Genomic DNA, 23,181 nt, shown 5'->3' on the forward strand with positions numbered 1-23,181 from the left:
GATAATAAATATATATATAAATATATGATAACTGATTTGGTAGTTAATTTTTAATGTGCATATAATATCTTTTAATAAAAATAATTAATTTTTAAATTCACTATTTAAAAATTAACTATAATCTAATAACTATGTAAAACATCAAAATAAAATTCTAATTAGATATGTATACACAACCTATATGAAAATTAATTTCATCAGTAAATATCTTTATAAAAGTATTTATTTACTAAAACTTTCAGAAAGAGCACACTAAGAGACCAAATTCGAAGACAGCAAACCACCCTATCGACCTCACCAAGGATCACAAAAGACCCTCAACAATGGCTACAGAATCAATAATTTGAAGAAATTATCCAACCATCAACATAGTGAGACAATGAAAATCAAAGGGAAAAAAAAAACAGAAGTTTTTCACCTTCATAGTTTACTCGCACACAATACAATCCCCTTCTTAATTTAGAAGTTCAAGATTTTGGAAACATAGGAATTAAGTAAATCTATCAGCAATAATTAATGATAAGTCTTCCTTAACCCAAACATGAAAAAATTTAAGTGCTAAATTATATGTAAATTAAAGTCCACAACCCAATGCAAAATCAACAGAAAAGTCCTTCATTCCATTTCCAAATATGAGATCAAAAAAGTTGCTAAGATTATTATTTATCTTACATAGCAAAATTTGGTCAGAGTTCTGAACTAGTGTCATCACAATTTTCTTAAGATGTTACCGATTTTGATTTGTCTCACGACTAATATAATATTAGTCGCGAGACAAATCACGGACCAAGTTTCCGTGTGCATCGTAGATAATCTTGCCGGAAAAATCGACGGGACGACACCGTTCTCCCATCAAGATGTTCTTCTTCCAAATAGCTTCATCATCTTTTTGGTGCTGATCATGATCATCACTACTGTAAAAAATCTCTTCTTGTTCTTCTTCTTCTTCTTCCGTCGCTTGCACTTTCCTCCATGAAAGCATCTTGGCCATGGAAGAAACTGCTCTATTGCTGAGATTGCTATTTATCTTTGTAACAAGCTTGTTCTTCTTTGAGCTGGCTGATTCCAATGCTCTTGCCTTGAACTTCTTCATCTTTCTAGTGCCACATAGAAAAGTTATAACAGAGAATATAGAAAAGATTGAAAGCAGAACAAGGAAGGGTGTTGTTTTGGGCATAGAAGAGGCAAGAAGAAGAGGCCTTGCCATGTTTATGGTTATGATTAGAATTCAAGTTAACTTAGGCAGGTTTAAGGAACAACAATGGCATATAAAAAAATACTTTGTAACTAACTTTATATGTGCCTTAAGGGACAGGGCCATAAAGCACTTTAGTCGTATAAAAAAGAACAATGTAATTTTACTTGGTTATTATTACTCAAGGGTAAATGATCTTTTATCGGATACTATGATATGAAAATTAATTTTAATATGAAAGTAAAATAATTCAAATATATGGATGTATTGGGTGATCTCAGTTGACGAACCCAGAAAATTTTAAAAATTGGGGCAAAAATATTCATACTAAAATAAATATTATTAAGCATTGTTAATTATACTAAAAATATAATGAAAATATAAAAATTAAAAAAAGTTAATGAACACTTTCATTCTTAAAATACTATTTATTATATATAATTTATAAAAAATATTTTTTATTTTTAAAACTTGAACTTAAAACATCTAAATTAAATTTATGGTGGCATAAAATTTTTGAAAAAGCATAGGGGAATAATTTTTTTTATAATATAAATAAAAGGTTAAAAAAAGTTAATTTTAAAAATTAAATTTTAAATTAATTAGATTTAATCAGAATTTTGAAATTTTTTTTTTATTTTTGTTGCAACCGCTCTCTCACAATCATTTGTTACTGCCGTCGCTGTCGTATTGCGATCTCGGTGCCCCCGCAGCTGTTTTCTCATTACTTGTTTCTTATCAATTAAGTCGAATGTTCATTTTACTATGTATGCAAATAGTTCTTTTCATTCTAAAGTTGATGTTTATTTGGATATACCATTGGTATTTTACTTGATTTGCTTAATTCTGCAAGTACATGTTCTGCAGAATGTTCATTTTACTATGTATATGAATGGTTCTTTTCATTAAGATATAGATGTTTATTTACGCCATACCATTTGGGTAAACGAAGACGAGGATGAAGTAGAGACGTCGTCATGGTGAAGCAATACAACAGGGGACCTTCTTCCTCGCCAGGAATGCGCGCCACAGGAGAACAGTAGGGTGATGCGGCTGTGTGCGGCACAGTGGGGTGATGAGCGGCCTTCTTACTCGTCAGGAATGTGCGGCTGTTGGGAACAGAGGCACGATGCCACTGTGGGGAGCAGGGGCAGAGGCAGCGATGTCATTTTGCGGGCTTCAGGAGAGATGGAGATGCGACAGTGTGGCGTGAAGGAGAGGCAGCGGTGCGGCATAGAGCAGTGACAAAACAGCATCTTCATTCTGGGCGAAGTGGCGACGGTGGCGACGATGGACGGCATTACAGAAGAGGCGGCGGTGGAAGGCTAGGGTGAAAATAGGGTTTAAGGTTTAGTGTGTGTGAAAATAGGTAATGAAAAAAGTGAAATGTGAAAGTGAAATTAGGTTGAGATATTTTTCATAGTTATTGGACATAGAAGTACAATCTTTTGTTGATATTATTCACATCGCTGTTTATTTAGTAGAAATAAAAATTTGTTATAATCTGCAAAAAAATCTGAAGTCTTGATACGTGGCAAAAAGTTGCAATAAGGTGAATGTCTCAGAAGTTTATTTTTCGCAATTTATGAAAATATTTTATTTGTATATGAGTATTTTATTCGATAGATCCATTTTATACTAAGGTTTTGTTTGAATATAGGAAGGAAAATGGAAGAAAAGAAAATAAGAGGAAAAAAATGAGAGGAAAGAAAATAGAAAGAAAATTTGAGCTATTTGTATGTTGTTTGGATTAAGAGAAAATAGATGAAAAAAAAAATAGAGAGAAAATTTTTTTTTGTTTGGATGGAAAGAAAAGTGAGAAGAAAGAAAATCATAATAGTATAAAATTACATTAATATCCTTATTTATATTATATGTAAATTATAATTTATTAATGTATTTAAATTATTTTTTAACAAAAAAAAGTGATTCCAATTGTATTTCAGAATTTTAATGTATATTATCTTTTATATATGGTAAATAAAAAATTATCATTATTTTTTAAATATATACAAATAAATAATTTTATAAAAGACTAATGAAAATTATTCATAAGTTACACCATTAATCTCTTTAATTATAAGGAAAAAGATAAAATTTGATGGGACTGTAAAACTAGAAAAAATACAAGAGATGATTTTCAAATTTGAAAGGAAGTGAAATGAAAAATTTTGATTTTTTTATTAAAGAGAGGACAAATCTATAATTACATCATTATTTCCTCCTCCTTTGCTGTTTTTTTCTTACAGTTGAGGAGAAAAGTTTTTGATGACCCTATCCTACTTTTTTCTTTTTCTCTTCATTTTTTTCGATAAACCAAACAATGAAAAATTTGATTTTCTACCTATTTTCTTTCCATATATTTTCTTCCCTCCCCCCATATTCCCTTGAACCAAACACTGTGTTAAAGTAATATCAAAATGTACAGCAACAATAATTCCAATTTGAATTTGATTAAAATTTCTGCCCAATCCTTTACACATTGTTTGGATTGGGGAAATTTGAAGGGAAAGAAAATAGGAAGAGAGAAAATGGATAAAAAAGGTGAATTTTTTGTTATTTGGATGAAAAAAAAATGGAGTGAAAAGAAAAAAAAAGTGTAGGGCCCATTAGAATATTTTCACCCCAAAGATAAGATGAAAATAGAGAGAAATATGGCAAACATTAATAAAATTACACATTTATCCTTTATCATTAATAAATTATAATTTACATATAATATAGATAAGGGTAAAACTCTTAGTTAAAGTTTAGAAGAAAGAAAAAAAAGCTTTTTGAAGCACTCATTAAATATTCTTTAAAATTACACACAGAGTTTTCCAATTTTATACTATTACAAGAGAAAAAGACTAAAATGACTTGATAAGATAATAGACTAGTGTTTAATTCAAACACAATAATTCGAATTCAAATAAATTACGTGATAAAAGTTATTTTATGTGTTAAATATGTACACAATTAGATCTATCATGTCATAATATATAATAAGGAATAATTTAACTTATGATTTTTAGAGAATATTGGAAAAATTACCAAAAAATAATAGAGAATATGTGAAGTTTATGACGACTTACCAGTCTCTTATTCTAATTCATTCGTTATCTTTCACATAAATCTAAATATCTAATTAAATAATAAAGGACATCAAAATTAGTTGTAGTATCTAGAAATCTATACTATTATTTTTTTTTATGTGAAAATAACATTTAGAAAAAGACTTGTATTATACACATGTGGTTTAGGAGTTTGTTACGGATCTTGTATTTTCAATGTTTTAGAGTGGACCATTCCCATTTCCCAATTAGTGAAGTTGAAAGTCTCTTTTCATGACTATGCCAAGGAAAATAAAATCAAAAGCTTAGTCAAATAGGATAATATTTCAGGATTCTTAGCTATTTTATTTGGTTTGAATTTTAAACTAATAAAGTTTCATATTCAATTATAGATTTGTAGTACTGACTATTGAGTATGGATAATTTAACTCTGAAATTTAATATATGGTCAGATTTTCATTTTTAAGTTCTGGGAATCTAATTAAAATAGTTTTATTATAAGTTATATTCAATAATTGTATCATAACTTGATGAATGTCTATAGAGTGTTATTCAGTAAAGCAAGTATATGAAAGGATTTGGAGAGGCCTTACTGGAAGACGGCCGCAAAATATTATTCTCTTAGAGAAAATAATAATCCGCCACTTAAACAAATTTTATAGAATCTTTATCAGATGAATTTCAGTTAGAATTACAATACATAATGATGACTCTCTGTAAAAAAGTGACTACCATTATTATTGGAGAAATATATTAATTGGCTCTAGTTGCTTTGGACAAATTGTGTGAACAACAACAAATGTTCAAACAGCTCAACAAAAATTCAAACAAACTCAAAGGAGCATGCAATAAATCTTACTTAACGATCAAATGCAAAGAGCCAAGTATGTGTGAATGCAAACCAAAGAAAAAGACGCATTGGTAACTACTAGCCAAAACTTTCCATCAAAAGGTATTCAGAAGGGGAAGAAGGAAGCAAAAATACCGCTATTTCAAAAGAAGAAAACTCCATACTAAGTCAAACAGATGCTTCATTTGTGAAAAACAAGGCCACTTTACTAAATCATGTCCTCATAAGATAAAGAAGGAGATAAAAATGCTTTAGTCTTTAACGGATGCAGCTTCCATCGAAGATGAAGAAGATCTTGACTCAGTACTTGAAGAGTAAGAAAGAAAAAATGATGAAACCCAATATGTTTTTCAAGACTCTTATTCAGGAGAAAGTAGTTCAAAAGAAGACCTCCCACCAAAAAGCTCAATCTTTTCCATATCCTCTATTGCGTGTATCACCACAAGAATACATAAAGGATCAAGCATCCCAAAAGAAGAACTTGGATACCTTGGATTCTTAGGAATAAAACAGATTGATGGTACTCCTTGTCATCACTTCAATTTAAAAGTCAAGACATTCGTCTATGACAAACCAATAAAGGTTGTTGCACTAATGAATACTGGATCTTGTACCACTATATATCCTAAAACCACATGTCTTACCAAAAGAAATGTAGGTACCTTTTTTCAAGAGGTTCGCAGCAGCTAACAGTGAAGTCTTCACCATCAATCTCATTTCTAAAAAACCTATTGGATTGGAGATATTTGCAGGCCAGACCACTTGGCTCAGGGTACTGGGAAGTTATCTCCCAGACAAAGATGTTCTGTTCGGGTTTGATGCTTTCTTCCAAATCCATGGACTACATATCAAACCCACTGGCCTAAGTTACAAATTGCAGCTTTTGCCTTTTATAGGGATACAAAGCATCCTTGAAAACCAAGAAGTCCCAAAAGAATATAAGGAGGTCCAGCAACAACTCCTTAGTGCCTGTTGTGACAGCCATGATCAATTCAACCATCCTGCACCTTTGTGGAAGAATCCAGAATTTTATGTTCGTCTCCCTTTTAAAAAGAATGAGGATATCAACCCAACAAAGGCCACACACTCAAGAATGAATCCTGAAGATCTCAAGTTGGCAAGAGCTGAATGTGCAGCCCTTCTTGTGCAAAGACTCATTAAACCAACCAACTCTAACTGGGCATGTCAGGCCTTTTACGTTGAAAAAAGGACTGAGCAAAATAGAGGAAAAAAGAGACTTGTTATTGATTATAAGTCACTTAATGTCTTTTTGCAAGATGATAAGTTTCCTCTACCAAGGATCTCAGTTATTATACAGAGGTTAAGTGGAGCAAAAATATTCAGCAAGTTTGATTTAAAGGTTGACTTTTGGCAAATTGAGCTCCATCCTGAAGATAAATACAAAACAGCAGTTTGCATCCCTGAAGCCCAATATCAATGGACAGTAATGCCATTTGGACTCAAAGTAGCCCCATCCCTTTTTTCAAAAGGCCATGACCAAAATCTTTAAGCCCATACTACACTCCACACTTATTTACATAGATTATATCTTACTGTTCTCAAAAGAGAGTGAAGCCTATAAGGCACTCCTGTCCCAATTCACTCAAATTGTCAAAAAATAGGGAATCATACAATCATAAAAAAAGAGCTCTCTCGCTAAAACAAAAATTGAATTCCTCGAGATGGTCTTCGAAGATGGATTCTTTCAACCAGGAGATCATATTGCCAAAGAATTAATCCACTTCCCTGATGAAAACATGACGGTCAAACAAGTCCAACAATTCTTGAAAATTGTAAACTATATCAGAGACTTTATCCCAGATATGACCAGACACACCAGCCAGCTGTCAAAACTCCTAAAAAAGAAGCCCCACCATGGGAACTTGAGCAAACCACAACTGTCAAACCCCTGAACCCCCTCCTTTAAAGATTCTCAGCACAGAAAAAAGAATACTACAGACAGATGTTAGTGATGAATTCTGGGGAGCTGTGCTACTTGATAAATTGATGGGACAAGACACTACTGTGCGCATGCTAGTGGACAATTCAAAGAATCTGAAAAACATTACCATGCCACTTACAAAGAGATTCTCGCTGTCAAACGAGAGATAGAAAAATTCAATTTTCACCTCAGTTCTCTTTAATTGTATGTGGAGTTTTTCTTGAAAGAAGACGAAGATTAGTGTGGACAAATACTAAATTTTCTGCACGTTTAGGCTTCAACTTGTTTCTTTTTAGGGAATGGATAAAAGAATATGTGCTCCAATTCCTTTCACAACAAGAAGATAAAGATGGTTGCCCTAGTAGCCTAAGAGCAATTGGTTGAAGAAATTTTGCTTTGCCACCATGAATTAGCCACCAAGACTTTGCATCAACTATGCCTCTATCATTCAAAGAGTCATAATCATCAAAGACACCTCTACCATAAAAAAAGCTTGCAAATTCAATGTTTACCTTTCTCCTCTCTTCTTCATTAGGAAAATACCTCTTCAAGCATTTAACTCTCTCATTAGTGATCTCAATATCTTGATGAGGAGAAACTCGTGTAGGATCTTCTCTCAATCATTGGTGGCTATAATACCTATATAATTAGTGTTTAAGCATAAATTAATAATGATTCAATTATCTTCTCTTATAAATAAAAGTTATAAATAATAAATGTAAAAAGTTACCTTGGATTCAATGAATGTGCTAAACAATGAAGAGGTGTGCTACTTTTTGTCCATCTTTGAACTAATATTGAGTGCACAACATTGTAGAAGGACGATGACTCTTCTTCATCTTTTCTTTCATAGAGATATATAGCACTTTTTACTTTCTTGATCATTGAATCCCACATCTCATGGACCAAATGAAGAGTAGGTGCATCTGTGTCTGTACTTCTTAAAACATCATAAATAGGATTTGTGAAAGCAAGAATATAATCAATTTTTTGCCACCAATTTTCACTCAAAATATTTTCTGTAACAAACTCAACTTTGCCAATATTATCTTCCTTGTATGAAGACCACTTCTCACTTATAACCATCTCTTTGAGGCCTTGCTTTAACAACTAAAATCTTTTGAGCATGACAATAGTAGAAGTAAATCGAGTAGGAGCAACATTAAGCAACTTCAATGTATTAAATTCATTGAAAATAAATAATCTCATATGATCATAAACAATGAATTTTTTTATAAAAGAAGCATCTTCATCAATTTGAGTAATCCATGAGCATTCTTGATAAACAAAATTATTCTTCTCTGTATTCTTAGCTATACAAATGTCCTTTAAAATAAGGTTGAGAGTATGAACAACACAAGGAGTCCAAAAAATAAATGGAAGGTGAGGAGAGGGTGAGTGGGTGAGGAGGCACGGAGTCAGAGACGGGTTTGGGGGTGGAGGTGAAAGGTTAAGTTTTTAACTTTTGTTAAAGTGAAGGGTGAATCTGATGAGGATAGCTTTCTAAAATGTTATTGGGCCGTGTCCGGTCGTGTCCGAGCCGTGTCCGGCTAGTTTTTTTTTTTTGTTTTTTTGGACAGGACACGTTTGGACATGGGAGACACGCGTGTCGAACGAGTGTCTCCGTGCATCGTGTCCGAAATATGTCCGACACGCCAACACGACAATTAAACAAAGTGTCTGTGCTTCATAGAGCCAGACAAACCTTGTTCTATTGGCTACACCAGCTCCTTATCATAACCCAAATCCATCCGAACTCAAGGTACTTCAAGATAGATACCCCTTTCTGCACTATACCAATACTTCAAGGACCTATACCAAAGGAAATGATGTGGTATATTTGGGCTCTGTCTTTCATATATACATGTGCCATCGTAGTGCCAATCTTCTCTGTATACCGAATGTGTAATCGCACTCAAGCACAATCCCATCTAGTCAGGTTATTCTCCATGTATGCCCCACTTGATGCATGGAGAGGAATGTTGTATAACATGCTCGACCGGCATCAACTGTGGGATAAACCTTCTCAGGCAAAACGGAAATTCTGTTATTTTGTCACCTTACAAAGGAATTATTTACTAGAGGAGACCCACACACCATGAACATGGTCGATATTATTGGATACTCTACCATATGGTCCACGAATGAAAAGACAGATTTAAATGCCTTGGCCAAATACCTTTGTCAACTTTGGCAACCTGGACTATATAGAGAAAGAGATGCAGTTGAAGGACTCCCATTTCAAACAGATGTTCCGCCAATAACTCTTCAAGAGTTCCAGTCCAGATTCATAACTTCAGGAATAATTAATCAATTTGGACAATACTCTTTTTATACTCCAAGGGACCAGCCTAGCACGTCTAGATATACACCTAAACAGAAATCCTGAGGAAGATATGAATTCTGAAGATCTAAATGGAAGAGTATATGCCTAACCACCAAACCCAACTAGAATTGATGCAGGGATACCCAATGACGCTGAAGGCCCATACTCAGACCCATATGACCCGTATCTGCAAGATGCCTAAGATCCTAATGAAGGAAACACTGAAGACCAGTTTACCTATCTACAAGACCCCGATATGGATCTTAGAGTTATCAATTTGGCCTCTGATGAGACATCATCCTTCTCAGATGGTGATGAGACCCTTCCAGAAGACTATTTCAAGCCGTCCCTTTATTAAGACAATGTCCCCACTATGTATAATTATTGAGTGTACTAAAATAAAGTGACCTCTGTCACATGTCTAAGAAAAGCCAGAAAGAGATAAGGCTTATCCTTATCCTCCAGTTGGCATTGTATGATAGGTTTGTTTAGATTCTGTAAGATATTGTTGCTATCTAGAAACCTCTATAAAAGGAGGAGCTCACCTCAGTTGTAATCAGATCTCAATGAACATTGTAATATATCCACTTTTCCTATCTCACAAAATGTTCTAAATTTTTCTTCTCTCTCTGAAAGCTTAGCTAGTGTTATTTCCTTCTTCCTCAATCCAGTGCCATAAAGTATGCTCTGAGTTTGCCTCTACCTCTGCAGAGGATCCTACTCATCAGAAAATGGCATGGACATGATTCACAGGAATTTCTCATAGTGAAAAAGGGACTTAATGTTATAATACTAAGTTTTGCTCAGACCCGTTAATCTCACTCGTTAAAATGGTTGTAAAGAGTGACTGGAATAAGTATACATTGTATTATATCATTGTCATTCTGAAGTACTGGAGATCCACCCCTATAATAATTTTATCATTGACAAAAATATACTCGAATTTTGTTATAAATAAAAATGTCCTCAAATAATTTAAAAATGTGATAAAAATGCCTAACATTAAATATATATTCTTAAAAAATATTTTAGAAATTGAATTTTAATATGATTTTTTACAAGCATAATTAAAAAAATGAGATATTTTTATCCTTAAAATTTGGTAATTTTTTGCTAAGTATATATTTTTTTATTATTTTTTTGTCAACAACCAATAATACTTTTAAAAAATAAAAAAAATATAGAGATTAATTTTTATCCAGTTTTCTTGTGTGTATTTTTTTAAATATTTATCTAAATATTATTATAAAAATCATCAAATATGACACGTTTTTAAATTATTTAAAAATATTTTTGTTGATAATAAAATTCGAGTGTATTTTTATAAATAATAAAATTATTTGTATGTATTTTTAGTAGTTTATTCTAGGGTTAAGTACTTTTTTCGTCCTTAACGTTTTGGTTCAAAATTAAATCGTCTCCGACCTTCTTTTCTTATTAAAATCATCCTCAACGTTAGAAAACATTATAAAATCATCCTTTTGTCTAAAAATGATATTTTTCGAACAATTTTACCCTTAAACAAAAATTATAAAACCCTCCCCACTCTCACCACTAACCTCTACATCATCATCACCATCCCTACGCATCTCTCCCTCTCCTTTTTCTTATCACCATCACCACTGCTATCATAACCATCATAACCATCACTACTGGCACCATAACCATCACACCTTTCTTTCTATTATCAGTTCATCATCCTAAATCACTACCACCCACCCACTACCCCCAACTCTTTTCTTTCCACTTAAATCCTTTTTTTTGTACAACAATTCAGCAACAGCAACAACCATAAAATAAATCTAACAGAAATTTTAAATTAAACAACAATTAAGCAATCATCAACCGCAATTTCAGATCCAAAATCAGCAACAATAGAAATTAAAAAAATTAGAAAGAGAGAAATGATGTTTATGTTCTTCAAAAATAAAAAAAAAACATAAAATAAAAAAAGGAAGAACGAAACTCATGCCCAGCAACAGTAGAGACAGTGCAGGTGTACAGCAATGATGGAGAAGCAACGAAATCCTTGCCTAGTGACGATGGAGCGGTTGAAACTCTAGCGATGGCGGCGCAGCAGAGCATAGCGTGACGAGAGAGGAACCAGAGTCCGAGTCCCGCAACGGTGAAGAGAAAGCTCGCAAATGCATAGAGAAGATGAGAGGAGCAGCAGAGGGTTAGCCTAGCAGCGACGGAGCGGTTGAACCCCGGCGACAGCAACGATGGGGAACACCAGCGACGGCGGCGCGACAAACCCTAGCAGAGAAAGAGAGAAATGAAGAACGACAAACCCATCGCGACAAGTCCTACAGCCACAACGCGACGGCAGCGGCTGCCCTCTTCTCTGCCGTCACCTCCCTCTTCTTCCTTTCCTTTTCTTTCTTCTCCCTCTTTTGTTCATTTTCTTTATTTTAGTTTTTCTATCTTGAGTGGGGTGGGTAGTGATAATAAAAAAAAGGTCTTTATGTCATTTTAAAAATTATTATGTTAAAAAAGATAATTTTATAATGTTTTGTAATATTAAGAATGATTTTAATAAAAAAAAATCAAAAATAATTTTTATTTTGACCTAAGATATTAAAGACAAAAAAAAGCACTTAACCTTTTATTCGATTACCTAACTTAATTTTTGAGATGAGTTAAGCTCACTCAATTCTAATATTATTGACGGGAACTACGTGCCTCATTATATTGATATTGACCAGTTGTTTAACCAAACTAGAAATATAATGATGAAAATATTTTTCATGTAGTGTAATTTTAGGAGTGCTGATGCTAAACAGTATATTTGGGATAAAACCAAATGAACATATATAACACGGTAAAGAATTTGTCATTCACACACATTTGGTTCGAATATTGCTATTGTACCATTTATTTTTCTTTCAATAAGTCCTTAAACAACACGTTAGTCTCCTGTCTCTATAAAGCTTTTTTATTTTACCGAAAAGGAATTAAGATTATGCTCACGCCTCGCATATATAGTATATCTTTTAATTTGAAAAAAATTGGAATAATAGTTAAAAAAACTAGTGAAATTTAACTTTAGATTATTCAAATTTGTTGGAGAAGGTGAGAAGAACATCCGATTAACAAAATATACTAAATCAGAAACAAATTAGTGTAAGAGTAGAAAAATTCAAAACATACTTTAAATATATTTATCAAAAGAAATTTAAGTATAAATAAACTGAGTATAAAATTAATTAATTGAGTTCATTCGCAATAGACCACTGATTGTACTCCAACTCTCCAAGTCTACAAGTCTTATCTTAAGATTAAAATTTTAATTATATTTTTTTAAATATTTTTATTTAATTTTTTTAATTTTAAATTTATATTTTAATTTTTATATTTATCTTAAAATAAATATAATATTAAGACATAATTTAATTTAATCTTTATATTTTAATTTTAATCTCAGTATCCTCCTCAAATGGAGTCTTAGGTAGCGTTTGTTTTAAAATATTGAGACAAAGACGGAGAGACTCAGATTTAGTATCATGTTTGTTAGTTTTAGTTTAGAGATTGGTACTAAAATTTCTGTCTCTATCTTCAAAATTTCAGTATTTCAGTATTTCCAAAAAGTGGAGACACATGGGACTAAAAATTTTAGAGATAGAGACTGAAACTTTAATAACATTTTATACCTAAAATACCCTCATTTTAATTAATTAATTCTAATTTTATCCTTTGTGCAAATTAAATTAGAATTTCATTCTTATTTCAATTTTTGTCTCCCATTTTGCACCAAACAAAATATTGAGATTTATTTCAATCTCTGTCTCTTAGTCTTTATCTCTCAATCTCAGTCTTTACGTCTTTGTCTCTTTACCAAATACTATCTTATAAATTAAGGTTTGTTAGATTTGTTTATTATTTGTTTATTTATTTATTTGAGATAGGGCTAGTGGAAGTTAAATTCATTTCTTCTTTGGCATCATCCAATTGCAGGATAAATGGGCTTTGCTTCTTTCAAGGGTTAACTTGACTTAGACCAATAGACTTGGGTCGTCGCTTTATATCCGTTTGGATTATGGGCCCCACTTTATAGTATTGTCACTTTGTCACTACACTAGTCATATGTACTGGTTGTTAATGACTTCTCTTTTTCAACAGTAAAAAAAAAATACTTAATTTGTCCTTTTTGTTTTAATAATCAAGAAAAGAAAAAGTTCTTCCTTTCCCACAAATTTCTTTTCTAATTCAACTTTTAATTGGCTGATGTTGCTTCCTTTGGATGAAAAGGATGAAAATTAGGGAAGCTTCCAAGCAAAGACCACATAACCATAAACCATCCATATTCCCAATGGTAAATTTTATAATTTGTAGTCATCAATTAGTTATTATTAGTATTTTTAATGATATGAGATTATATCTAATAGTATAAAATTATTTATTTTTTTTTACTGGTTAAGTACCAACTAAATTTTAATAAAAAAGATGACCCACTAAACTTTCTCATTAAGAATAGATGGTAGACAGTCATTAAAATAGACATAGGATAATTTTGAAAGAAAAAAAAATATTTATGGATTTTCTTTGATTTTTAAAAAATGTAATAAAAAGTAAAATTAAAATTTATTTTAAATATTAGAAATTAAATTAAATTAAACGTTAAACCGTTTTTATTTTTTTTAATTTTCAGAATATAAAATATATTTTATCCTTAAAAATAATATGGGACATAATTCTTAATATGATTTTCTTTGTACTTAAAACTTGAAACTCTAAACTACTGTCTGTTACTGAGAGTTGGGACCTTTTGATGAGTTGCATTGGCTACCATCATCTATGTTGTACTTCTAAAACGCATTGCTTGATTACTTGTAAAGATACACAAATGGCTAATCTAATCGTTCGTTCCTTTTTTCCTTTTGTGGCCCTCTAAACTCAAAAGAAATATGATTAGTTGTTAGCAACTTCATTTTGGAAGTTTGTTTATTAGATACTATTGTGTATGTGTACTTTTAAATTTAGAGTTTAGTTCATATATTAAAAATAATTAAATAATATATATTTGTATATAAAAATATAATAACTAATTTTCAGGTACTAAAACTTTTTAATTTTTATTAGACTGAGAGAGATCAAGGAATGGATGACATCATTCAGTCTAAAAATTCAGATTCAGCTCTTTGGAGAGAAATGACCAAATTATGGACAACTTTTCACGAAAATACCATTCACTATTTAGGGAATAGGCTTGCAACAAAATTATGGACAGATTATTGGTTGGACAAAAGCGAATGCTTGATCAACTACAACCAGAACTCAACATTTGATGAGAATAGCTTAGTTTGGGAGTGGACAGACAATGAAGGAGAATGGGATCTGAGTAAGCTCAAACAAGCTTTACCGAATCAGATAATTGATAAAATAAGAGCAATCCCTCCACCAAACTTAGAACAGGAGCAAGATACCATAGGTTGGATGCACTCTCCGGATGGAGACTTCTCTGTGACAAGTACCTACAAATGGCTAGCTGGATGGACAGAACCTAAAAGCTCTATTTGGGACAGAATTTGGAAGTGGAAGGGCCCTCAAAAAAATAAAATTTTCATGTGGTTAACTATGCATCAAAGAATCCCTACAAAAGAAAGGATGAAGAAAATTTGTGGTGGGAATGGTTGTTGCTACCATTGCCCAGATAAGGAAGAAAACATCCTTCATGTCTTAAGGGACTGCCCTAAGGTCTCTAGAATTTGGACCCAGTTAATTAAACCAGAAGCTATTGGAAGTTTTTTTGGCCATCAACTATCAGATTGGGTGGAGCAGAATCTAAATCAAGAACTAGAAAAAAAAACTACTACAGCTGGAGGGACACTTTCATGACAACATGTTGGAGGGTTTGGTTTTGGAGGAATCAGAAAGTACACAATCAAAACTACTAGAGACCTAAAGAAGCTACCAATGAAATTATCCTACAAATACAACAAAATAGTGAAGCTTTTAAGAAAGATGAGCACCTGACTGAACAGGAGAGAAGAACTGAGATTTATGTATCCTGGAAACCACCTCTGGAAAGCTGGGTGGCTCTCAACACGGACGGAATTGCAAAAGGGAATCCCAGCCCGGCATCCTGTGGCGGTGCAATTCGAGACCATCCGGAAAGGTGGCTGGGTGGGTTCTCTCGCAGCATTGGCCTCTGCTCGGCTTTCAATGTTGAGCTTTGGGGAATCCATGACGGCCTCAACCTTGCTTGGACTATGGAAATGAGGAAAATCATTATATATAGCGATGCCGTTGCTGTTACAGCCCTTATCAATAATCGACAAAAATTCCATAATCATCCCAATCCTTTGGTGCGTTTAATTGCAAATTGGAAGAAGAAGAATTGAAAAATTTGCTTCAGTCACATACTTAGAGAAGGTAATAGAGTGGCGGACAGATTGGCGAGAATCGGCACTGAAATTGATCCTGGTCTTATTTTTTGGGATGCTCCGCCGCAAGAAGTGAACGACTTTGTGCATGAAGATGAGAGAGGGGTAATGCTTCCATGTATCTCCAGGTGTTAGTGTGCTTTTTTTTTCTTTCTTTGGGCCTATGGCCTCTCATATCATCAAAAAAATATTTTTTTGCAAAAAATATTCTAAATAATGAACACATAAATATCCTCTATTCGAGAAAAGTGAGGAGAGATCAGAAATGAGGTAGCTTTCGTTTTACAAAATGCAATGAATGGAACAAGAATGAGGAACAATGCAAATTGAAAATTTAATGCGACTTCATCCTCTCCAGAGTTCTACATAGTTTTTGTTCATACCCTAACCCAACACTAAGACCCATGACTAAATAAAAGGCCCAATCCAAAGATTAGCCCTCACTCTACACCGACATTCTCTCAAGAAGTCGGTTCTAACGACGACTTGCTCTAAAGAAGTCGGGATTGACTGATAGCTAGCAGATAGCACTTATTGAAATAAGTAACTGCCCCTAAAATCTCTCAACCCACTTCTAGAAGTTATATCTTAACTTCTCTAAGATAAAGGGATGATTATCCTCCTTAAAAGATGGAAGTATTCCAACGGTAATTATTAGTTCACCACTATAAATATACTGACACCCGTCAGGTATCCCTAAGTTCTAATACTCTCTAAACTTGCTTAGACCCTTACTGACTTAAGCATTGGAGTGTCTTTGCAGGTACCATCCCTCATTTTCTCACACATACAAGTTGGACGGAGGCTCCCAAACGCAAATCTGTTCGGAGGCTTCTACCCTCAGACGATCGGACCAGCCCAACGAGTCTAACCCATTAATCTCCGATTATCCATCGTAACAGTTTTCTTTTTTTTCCTTTCTCTTTCGAGTTTTTTTAACATTTTATTTTTTTTGAAAAACTTTTGAACATGTATTAAAAGTTATAAAACAAATTGAGTTTGGCTGATACATTTTGCAGTCTAGTCCTAATTATTTTGATAGAATAAACATTATTATTTTTTCAATAAAAAAATATTATCATTTTTAAATTAATTAATAACACTTGACAAAAAATTAATTAATAATGTCACCTTTAATTATTATTTTTTATTTTTTTTATTTTTGTTTTTTTGGAGTGATCTCTTGGCATAGGTAGAAGAGAAATTTATTGATAAAAATATTGGAGGATGGAAAGAAGTTGCTACTAGCAAGTAGCAAGGCTAGCATATTGATATTAGTATATAATCCCCACATTAATCATATCCCTGACACATCATTCATAGGTTATTATCACTTATTTACTTATTTATTTGTGTGAATCTTTTAGAAGTCCATCAACATAAAGCAATATTTTGGCCCATCCTTCCATAGGTGTTCATCACTTATTTACTTGTATGGATCTTTTATGGGTGCATCAACATAAAAAAAAAGGAAGAAATAAAAATAAATCAAACATAGAAGAAGACTACTGCATAATATATGCCTTAACTAAGATCAAAATGAAATTTTGAAGACGACCCATTGTGACTCGAATGAAATTTTTGAATAAGACCCATTTTAAAGAAGACCCATTTTAAAGAAGACCCATTGTGACCCGCACTGGCTAAAATTAACCATGGCAAAACAGTGCAGTATTAAAGCAGGACTAACAATTCATGACCAAAAAAAAAAAACTAACAATAATTTGAGTCTAAAAGCTTCACATACTTAAAAGCCAAAAGTTTTAGTAGTTTGTTGGTATGTGCGGTTTTGGGGTATAATATATATAATGATGGATGTCATAAAATAAGTGTTGTTTACTCATACTTTTATACTTGTAGTGCTGGTGAACCACCATTTTCATGTATTTTCCCCCTCTTTGCTGGAAATATATTACTATAAAAAAAAGGTTATTAAACCAAGGAAATAAAATTAGCAAACTGAAATTAAATTAAAATAACATTCTATCCGTATAGTTTTTATCGCAAAAAAAGAAAAACAACATAAATTCATGATTTTATTCATATCATACATGAGACATAAAAGTGAAGGAGAGAAAAAATGTAAGTGTTAACTTAAATTGGAATAGCATTAGTGACTGAAGGGTAGACCACGGTGGCAGGATGAGCCATGATTTTGCGGCCCTTCATGTGGCGGAAACAATAGACCAGAGCACCCACCGGCCACTCCACTACTGCTGCCGCAGCAAACGCCAGGAACCCCACCGTTGGCCCAACCACCTTGCACCGGCAAGGGTTGCTAGTGTTACCACATTGTACACATATTGGAATCCCTATTCCAACCATATCTAACTAATCTAATACTTAGCTTAATATAAAGTAACAACTTAATTGTGTATTCAACCAGATGAAGAGGGAAGCACCAAAAGCGGTTTGTGAAATTGAAATCGAAGAATTGCGCTATGCAACTTGATTGTATCCAATTATTAGGGCCTGTTCTTTATATAGAACGAATTTGACTTCCTTAGAAGTAGGGGAACTCAAACATGCATGTAATACATAGAGAAGTGCTTTTAAAATTATGTGATTGGATGATGTACCGTGTACGTGTCAAAGGAGGAAGGAACTTATTGCACACCTGTCCTTATTTCATGTAGCTATATGACACGTGTCCTATTTCATTGCTTTCAGTATATCTGGCCATATGGTCTTGGTAAGCTGGTTCCACATGTTGAGTTTTACCCATGTTGCTTAATTATTTAGGATTCTTTATATTTATTTTATTTAATTTCATATCATATTTTGCATGTGGTAGAGCATAATAACTTCGTTTGATTCATAGACTCTGTTGTTGTTATGTCATATTTTTAAGATTAATCTTGATCATCTTATAAACCAAGAATCGTAGACAAACTGAAATGAATTACATTTTTCAATTTTAGAACTAAATAATTAGTTTTTAAATTTCAAAATTAAAGTGAAAATGATACTTAACTTTTTGTTTGGTAATTTAAACAACAGACTAAAAAGAACACCACATCTTTTTGGAATTCACAATATTTTCGACAATTTCTGATCGATACATATTAATAAATTAATTAAGAGACTTCACATACATTTATTATTGGTATAAAAGAAACATTTAACAAAAGTACGATATACACACAAAAAAAAATCACAAGCTATAGAAATATTCAAGTTACAGAGGATTGAACACGTTGGTAACCAATTTAATTGATAGTACTCATAAAAGAAAAAATATTTTTATTATATATTTACTTAAATCATTAGAATATTACAAATTTTTATAGTACTCATAATATTTTTTAAGTCATTTTTTAAAATTATTTTGTATAGAATAAAATATATTTTTTAATTATTTTGTATGGAATAAAATATTTTCTTTCATTTCTAAATTATTATTGACTATGTAGAGTATTTTATTTAAAATTTGAGTACATGCATGTATTTACCTAAGTTATTATAACATTACAAATTTTTATAGTACTCCTAACATTTTTTAAGCAATTTTTTTTAAATTGTTTTGCATAGAATAAAATATTTTTTGTAGTATAATTTAAAAAAATTTATTAAGAAATATTCATGAACTATTAAAAATAGACAGAAAAATATTGTATAGAATTCGAATTGATAGCTCATTAATATTTTAAAAAAGTCTCATAATTAAATATTTTGTTAGCTTTTTTTTAACGTATGAAATAAAATATATATTTTTTTAATTTTTAAATTATTAATTTTTTAATAAATTTTTTAATAAAATTTTTTTAATAAATTATTAATTTTTTAACAGCATAATTCGAATTATACCATGAATTACTGTGTGTGTAATTCGAACCAAGCTGGTTCGAATTAGTGTGTGCATGTGTTTGTGTATAATTCGAACCAAGCTGGTTCGAATTATGTAGAAATGGAGTTCGAACCAAGCTGGTTCGAACTACATATATATGTGCGTTGGTGGATTCATGAAGCAGTTTTCGTTTTGGCTTATTCACGTAAATTATTTTCTCCTTTGACTTATTTCTGTTTTTTACCCATAAATAAACGTGTCACTTGTCACAATACTATTTCGTTATGGATCAGTTTATGCTACGTATTACAATATTACTCGTTTACATGTCACTGTTATTATTATAAATATATTAAATTGATCCTTGACTTTACATTAAATGACTTATTTTAATAATTGAAATTAAATATCGTGTATCAATTTTTTTTTATAAATTTAAAATTTTCAATATCTTTAAATACACTAATTTTAATTATATTTCTTCATATAAATTTTTAAATACAAATTCTTTTGATAAATATTTTTAAGATTTTAGTTTTAATCATACAAATTTTTTCATAATAATTTAATACTTATAACTATGCCACGTGAGATAACTTGTTAACTTCTTATGCAACAAGAGAAAAAACCACACGCTCACTTTAGATATATAAGATCATCAATTCAAATGACTAAATTATTATTTCTCCTTATACATATTAAAACAAACTCAAGTATTTTTTAATCCAATTCTCATACAAATAAACTTAAATTCTTGCTGATTTAGGTATCAGAGTCCTTTATAGGTACTTTCAACTACTGTGGAGTTGACGTAAAAGTACTTCAAACACTCTTACTGTCACCTCCAATTTTTTTCATCTAGCCTATTTACACACAATCAGTTTAAGATATATCTCATAACAATGATTATATTAGTTTATATTATAAAAAATTTATCAATATTAAATTATTGTAGAAAAAATTTATGTAATTAAAACTAAAATCTTGAAAATATTTTATAAAAATATCTGTATTTAAACAATATGTGAAAAAATAGAATTGAAATTAGTGCATCCAAAGATATTGAGAATTTCGAATTAAACTAATAAAACAAATGGTCAAAGAACTAATTTAGTGCACAACATTCAATTTTTGGGACTAAAATTAGTCACTTAATGCAAAGTCAGGGACTAATTTAGTGCATCTACAATAATGACAGGACGAATAATATTGTGACATGTGGCAGAAACGGACATGTGATTAAATAGTATTGTGACACATGGTATACCCGTCTACATCAACATACCACATGTCATTTATCAATCTGTCATCATATAATTACATATGGCCAAACTGTGAAGTGACACGTGTCACTAATGGTCCATGTCATCAACCCATATCAGTAGCCATTAATAAAAAATGGGTTAGAGACTAACGTGGTGTACATTTGTCAATCTTAAAAATGTAATTAGTGCAATTAAAATTTCAAAAACGATTTTAATACATGACGCTAATCATAGAGACTAATTTAAAACTTAACTTGTAAAACACACACCGTCCGTAATAATAATTAACGCAAAAATATAAATTAAATTTTTTAATAATATTAACCACTTTGCTGACATGAATATTAATTAACTGTAGAAATGCAACACTCTTATCAGTATAAAGACAACAGAGATTTGGTGAGAAGGAGGAGATTTTGGTGTTTGATGATCAAGATATTTAAATTGGATTAGAGACCTATTTATGCAGTCTAATGGGATGAATTCTGACTGATCGAACCTTTAGTCTAGGAACAATAGAATCTACCTTGCACTCAATTTAGGAATAACCGACAGAATTTGAAATGAAGAGTCATGGAGGGAATGTGTTCTAATTCTTTTTTGACAATGAAATTGATATAATTAAGGTGGAGAAGGATTTTTCGTAGTTATTCAAGAACTATATCTTAAATTTATGGAGATGGAGAAAGGATGAAATGGTGGAAGACAAAAATTTTGCTTATGTTCCTATTTGGATTCAAATGTAGGACTTGTATGAACACTGCAAGACAAAGGAATTAGGGAGAAAGATGGGATGAGTTATTGGAGAAATGATTGACGTGCACTTTTTGAATATGAGAAAGAAGGAGAACAAAATTATTAAGGTTCAAGTTAACTTTGATGTCACCAAACCTCTACGAAAGATCATGAAGATAGCAGGTTCTAATGGAAAGGTAATTAATCTGCAATTAAGATATGAGAAGATAGGTAATTTTTGTAATTTTTATGGTCATTTAGGCCATGAGGTAAGACATTGTAACATTCAATTATGAGATGCGGTGAATGAAAAAATAGACGAAGAGAAATGAGACTAGGCTAATCAAATTGAAAGAAGGATTGGAAGTCCAAAAGATGCTGATAATTCAAACAATTTAAGCAGAAAGAGTGGAGTTAGTAACAAACCTAAAAGTCTACTCCAGTCAACCTCCTTAAATCGGTACATGAGGGCCGAAAATGAAAGAAAGAAAAAAAAAGTAGCATTTACAGTACTACAAAAAAAATGACAATAGAACTATTAACTTAGTTTTGAGAGAAATTGTGGTTAATCAAAATGCTTCAATCAATTTCAATTCGGAGTTCAACTTACCAAGAGAGAATGAAGGATTGTTAAACACTAAAGATTAATTTTGTTTCTCTAGCAAAAGTAATAAAGAAAACAGAATGAAAATGAGGAAGACAAATATAAAGAAACTAACTAGAAGCACTCATTGGGGCCGGAGGGAGTGAAAAGAAGGACAGAGGCTAAAGAGAATGTGGTAAATCTTAAGAAAACCTGCCAAATTGAAGAAAATCAAGCTGCTGCTAAGGGAAAGGGTGCCACCCAACAAATAACACCCGAAGATTCATGAAGATGATCATATAAATCTGTCAGAGTTTGACAGTTCATAGCATGAAAGAGTTATGTAAAACACATTCTCCCAATATGGTATACCTGTGTGAAACAAAAAACTCCACCTTAATTGTAGAGAAGACGTTACATATTAGTGAGGTGGGGGATTGTCGATTTGCATACTGAGATCAGGGTGGGATGCTGGTTGTTGGTTCTTGGAAGAAGATTTGTTGGGATTTATTATAGTATGAGATTGTTGCTGATTGGTGGCAAAGAGGGGGAAGTCTTGGGTTGTTCACTATGGCAGTGTTTGGATAGTGTCTTTGAGACACAAATACATAGACATAAATACACAGCAAGACACAGACACAAAATACACATTTTTTTTGCTATGTTTGGTAATGATGTACAAGACACATTGATCTTAACTAAATATCATATTTACCCTTATCACTGCAACACCACTACCAACATTGCTTTCCACCATCACTGCCATTAATTTTTCAGCCTCAATCTAAATAACTATGAAATATCACCAAAATCTTTAATCTAATAATCAAATCAATAATTTTTTTATATATAAAAAATTAAAACAGAGATCCAAGAAAAAAAAAGAAACTTGAACAAAATATATCCAATGAAAAAGAATAATAAATAAAAAATACAAAAAAAGTACAATTTGAAAAATAGATATGGAGGCAGTGAAGACAGATCTATATACAGGAAGAGGCAACGGAGGCGTCAGCACCGGCATGAACCAACAAAGGCAACGGAAGTGGGTGAAGGTAGATC

The 23,181-nt window shown here is 31.9% G+C and overlaps 2 protein-coding genes across 2 annotated transcripts; both read right to left on the bottom strand.

Annotated features, from left to right (window-relative positions):
- LOC107608365 lies at positions 543-1,334 on the bottom strand. Its single transcript, XM_016310172.2, has one exon. The coding sequence runs from the start codon at positions 1,205-1,207 to the stop codon at positions 764-766; it is 444 nt and encodes a 147-aa protein (XP_016165658.1). The 5' UTR covers positions 1,208-1,334; the 3' UTR covers positions 543-763.
- On the bottom strand, positions 17,720-18,268 carry LOC107608366. The gene has a single exon (XM_016310173.2). The coding sequence runs from the start codon at positions 18,072-18,074 to the stop codon at positions 17,844-17,846; it is 231 nt and encodes a 76-aa protein (XP_016165659.1). The 5' UTR covers positions 18,075-18,268; the 3' UTR covers positions 17,720-17,843.

This window comes from Arachis ipaensis, chromosome B07 (assembly GCF_000816755.2).
Source record: "Arachis ipaensis cultivar K30076 chromosome B07, Araip1.1, whole genome shotgun sequence".
NCBI classification, from domain to species: domain Eukaryota; kingdom Viridiplantae; phylum Streptophyta; class Magnoliopsida; order Fabales; family Fabaceae; genus Arachis; species Arachis ipaensis.

Coding starts and splice junctions, on each gene's coding strand:
- LOC107608365 (XM_016310172.2), bottom strand. CDS start 1,207: ATGGCAAGGCCTCTTCTTCTTGCCTCTTCTATGCCCAAAACAACACCC.
- LOC107608366 (XM_016310173.2), bottom strand. CDS start 18,074: ATGGTTGGAATAGGGATTCCAATATGTGTACAATGTGGTAACACTAGC.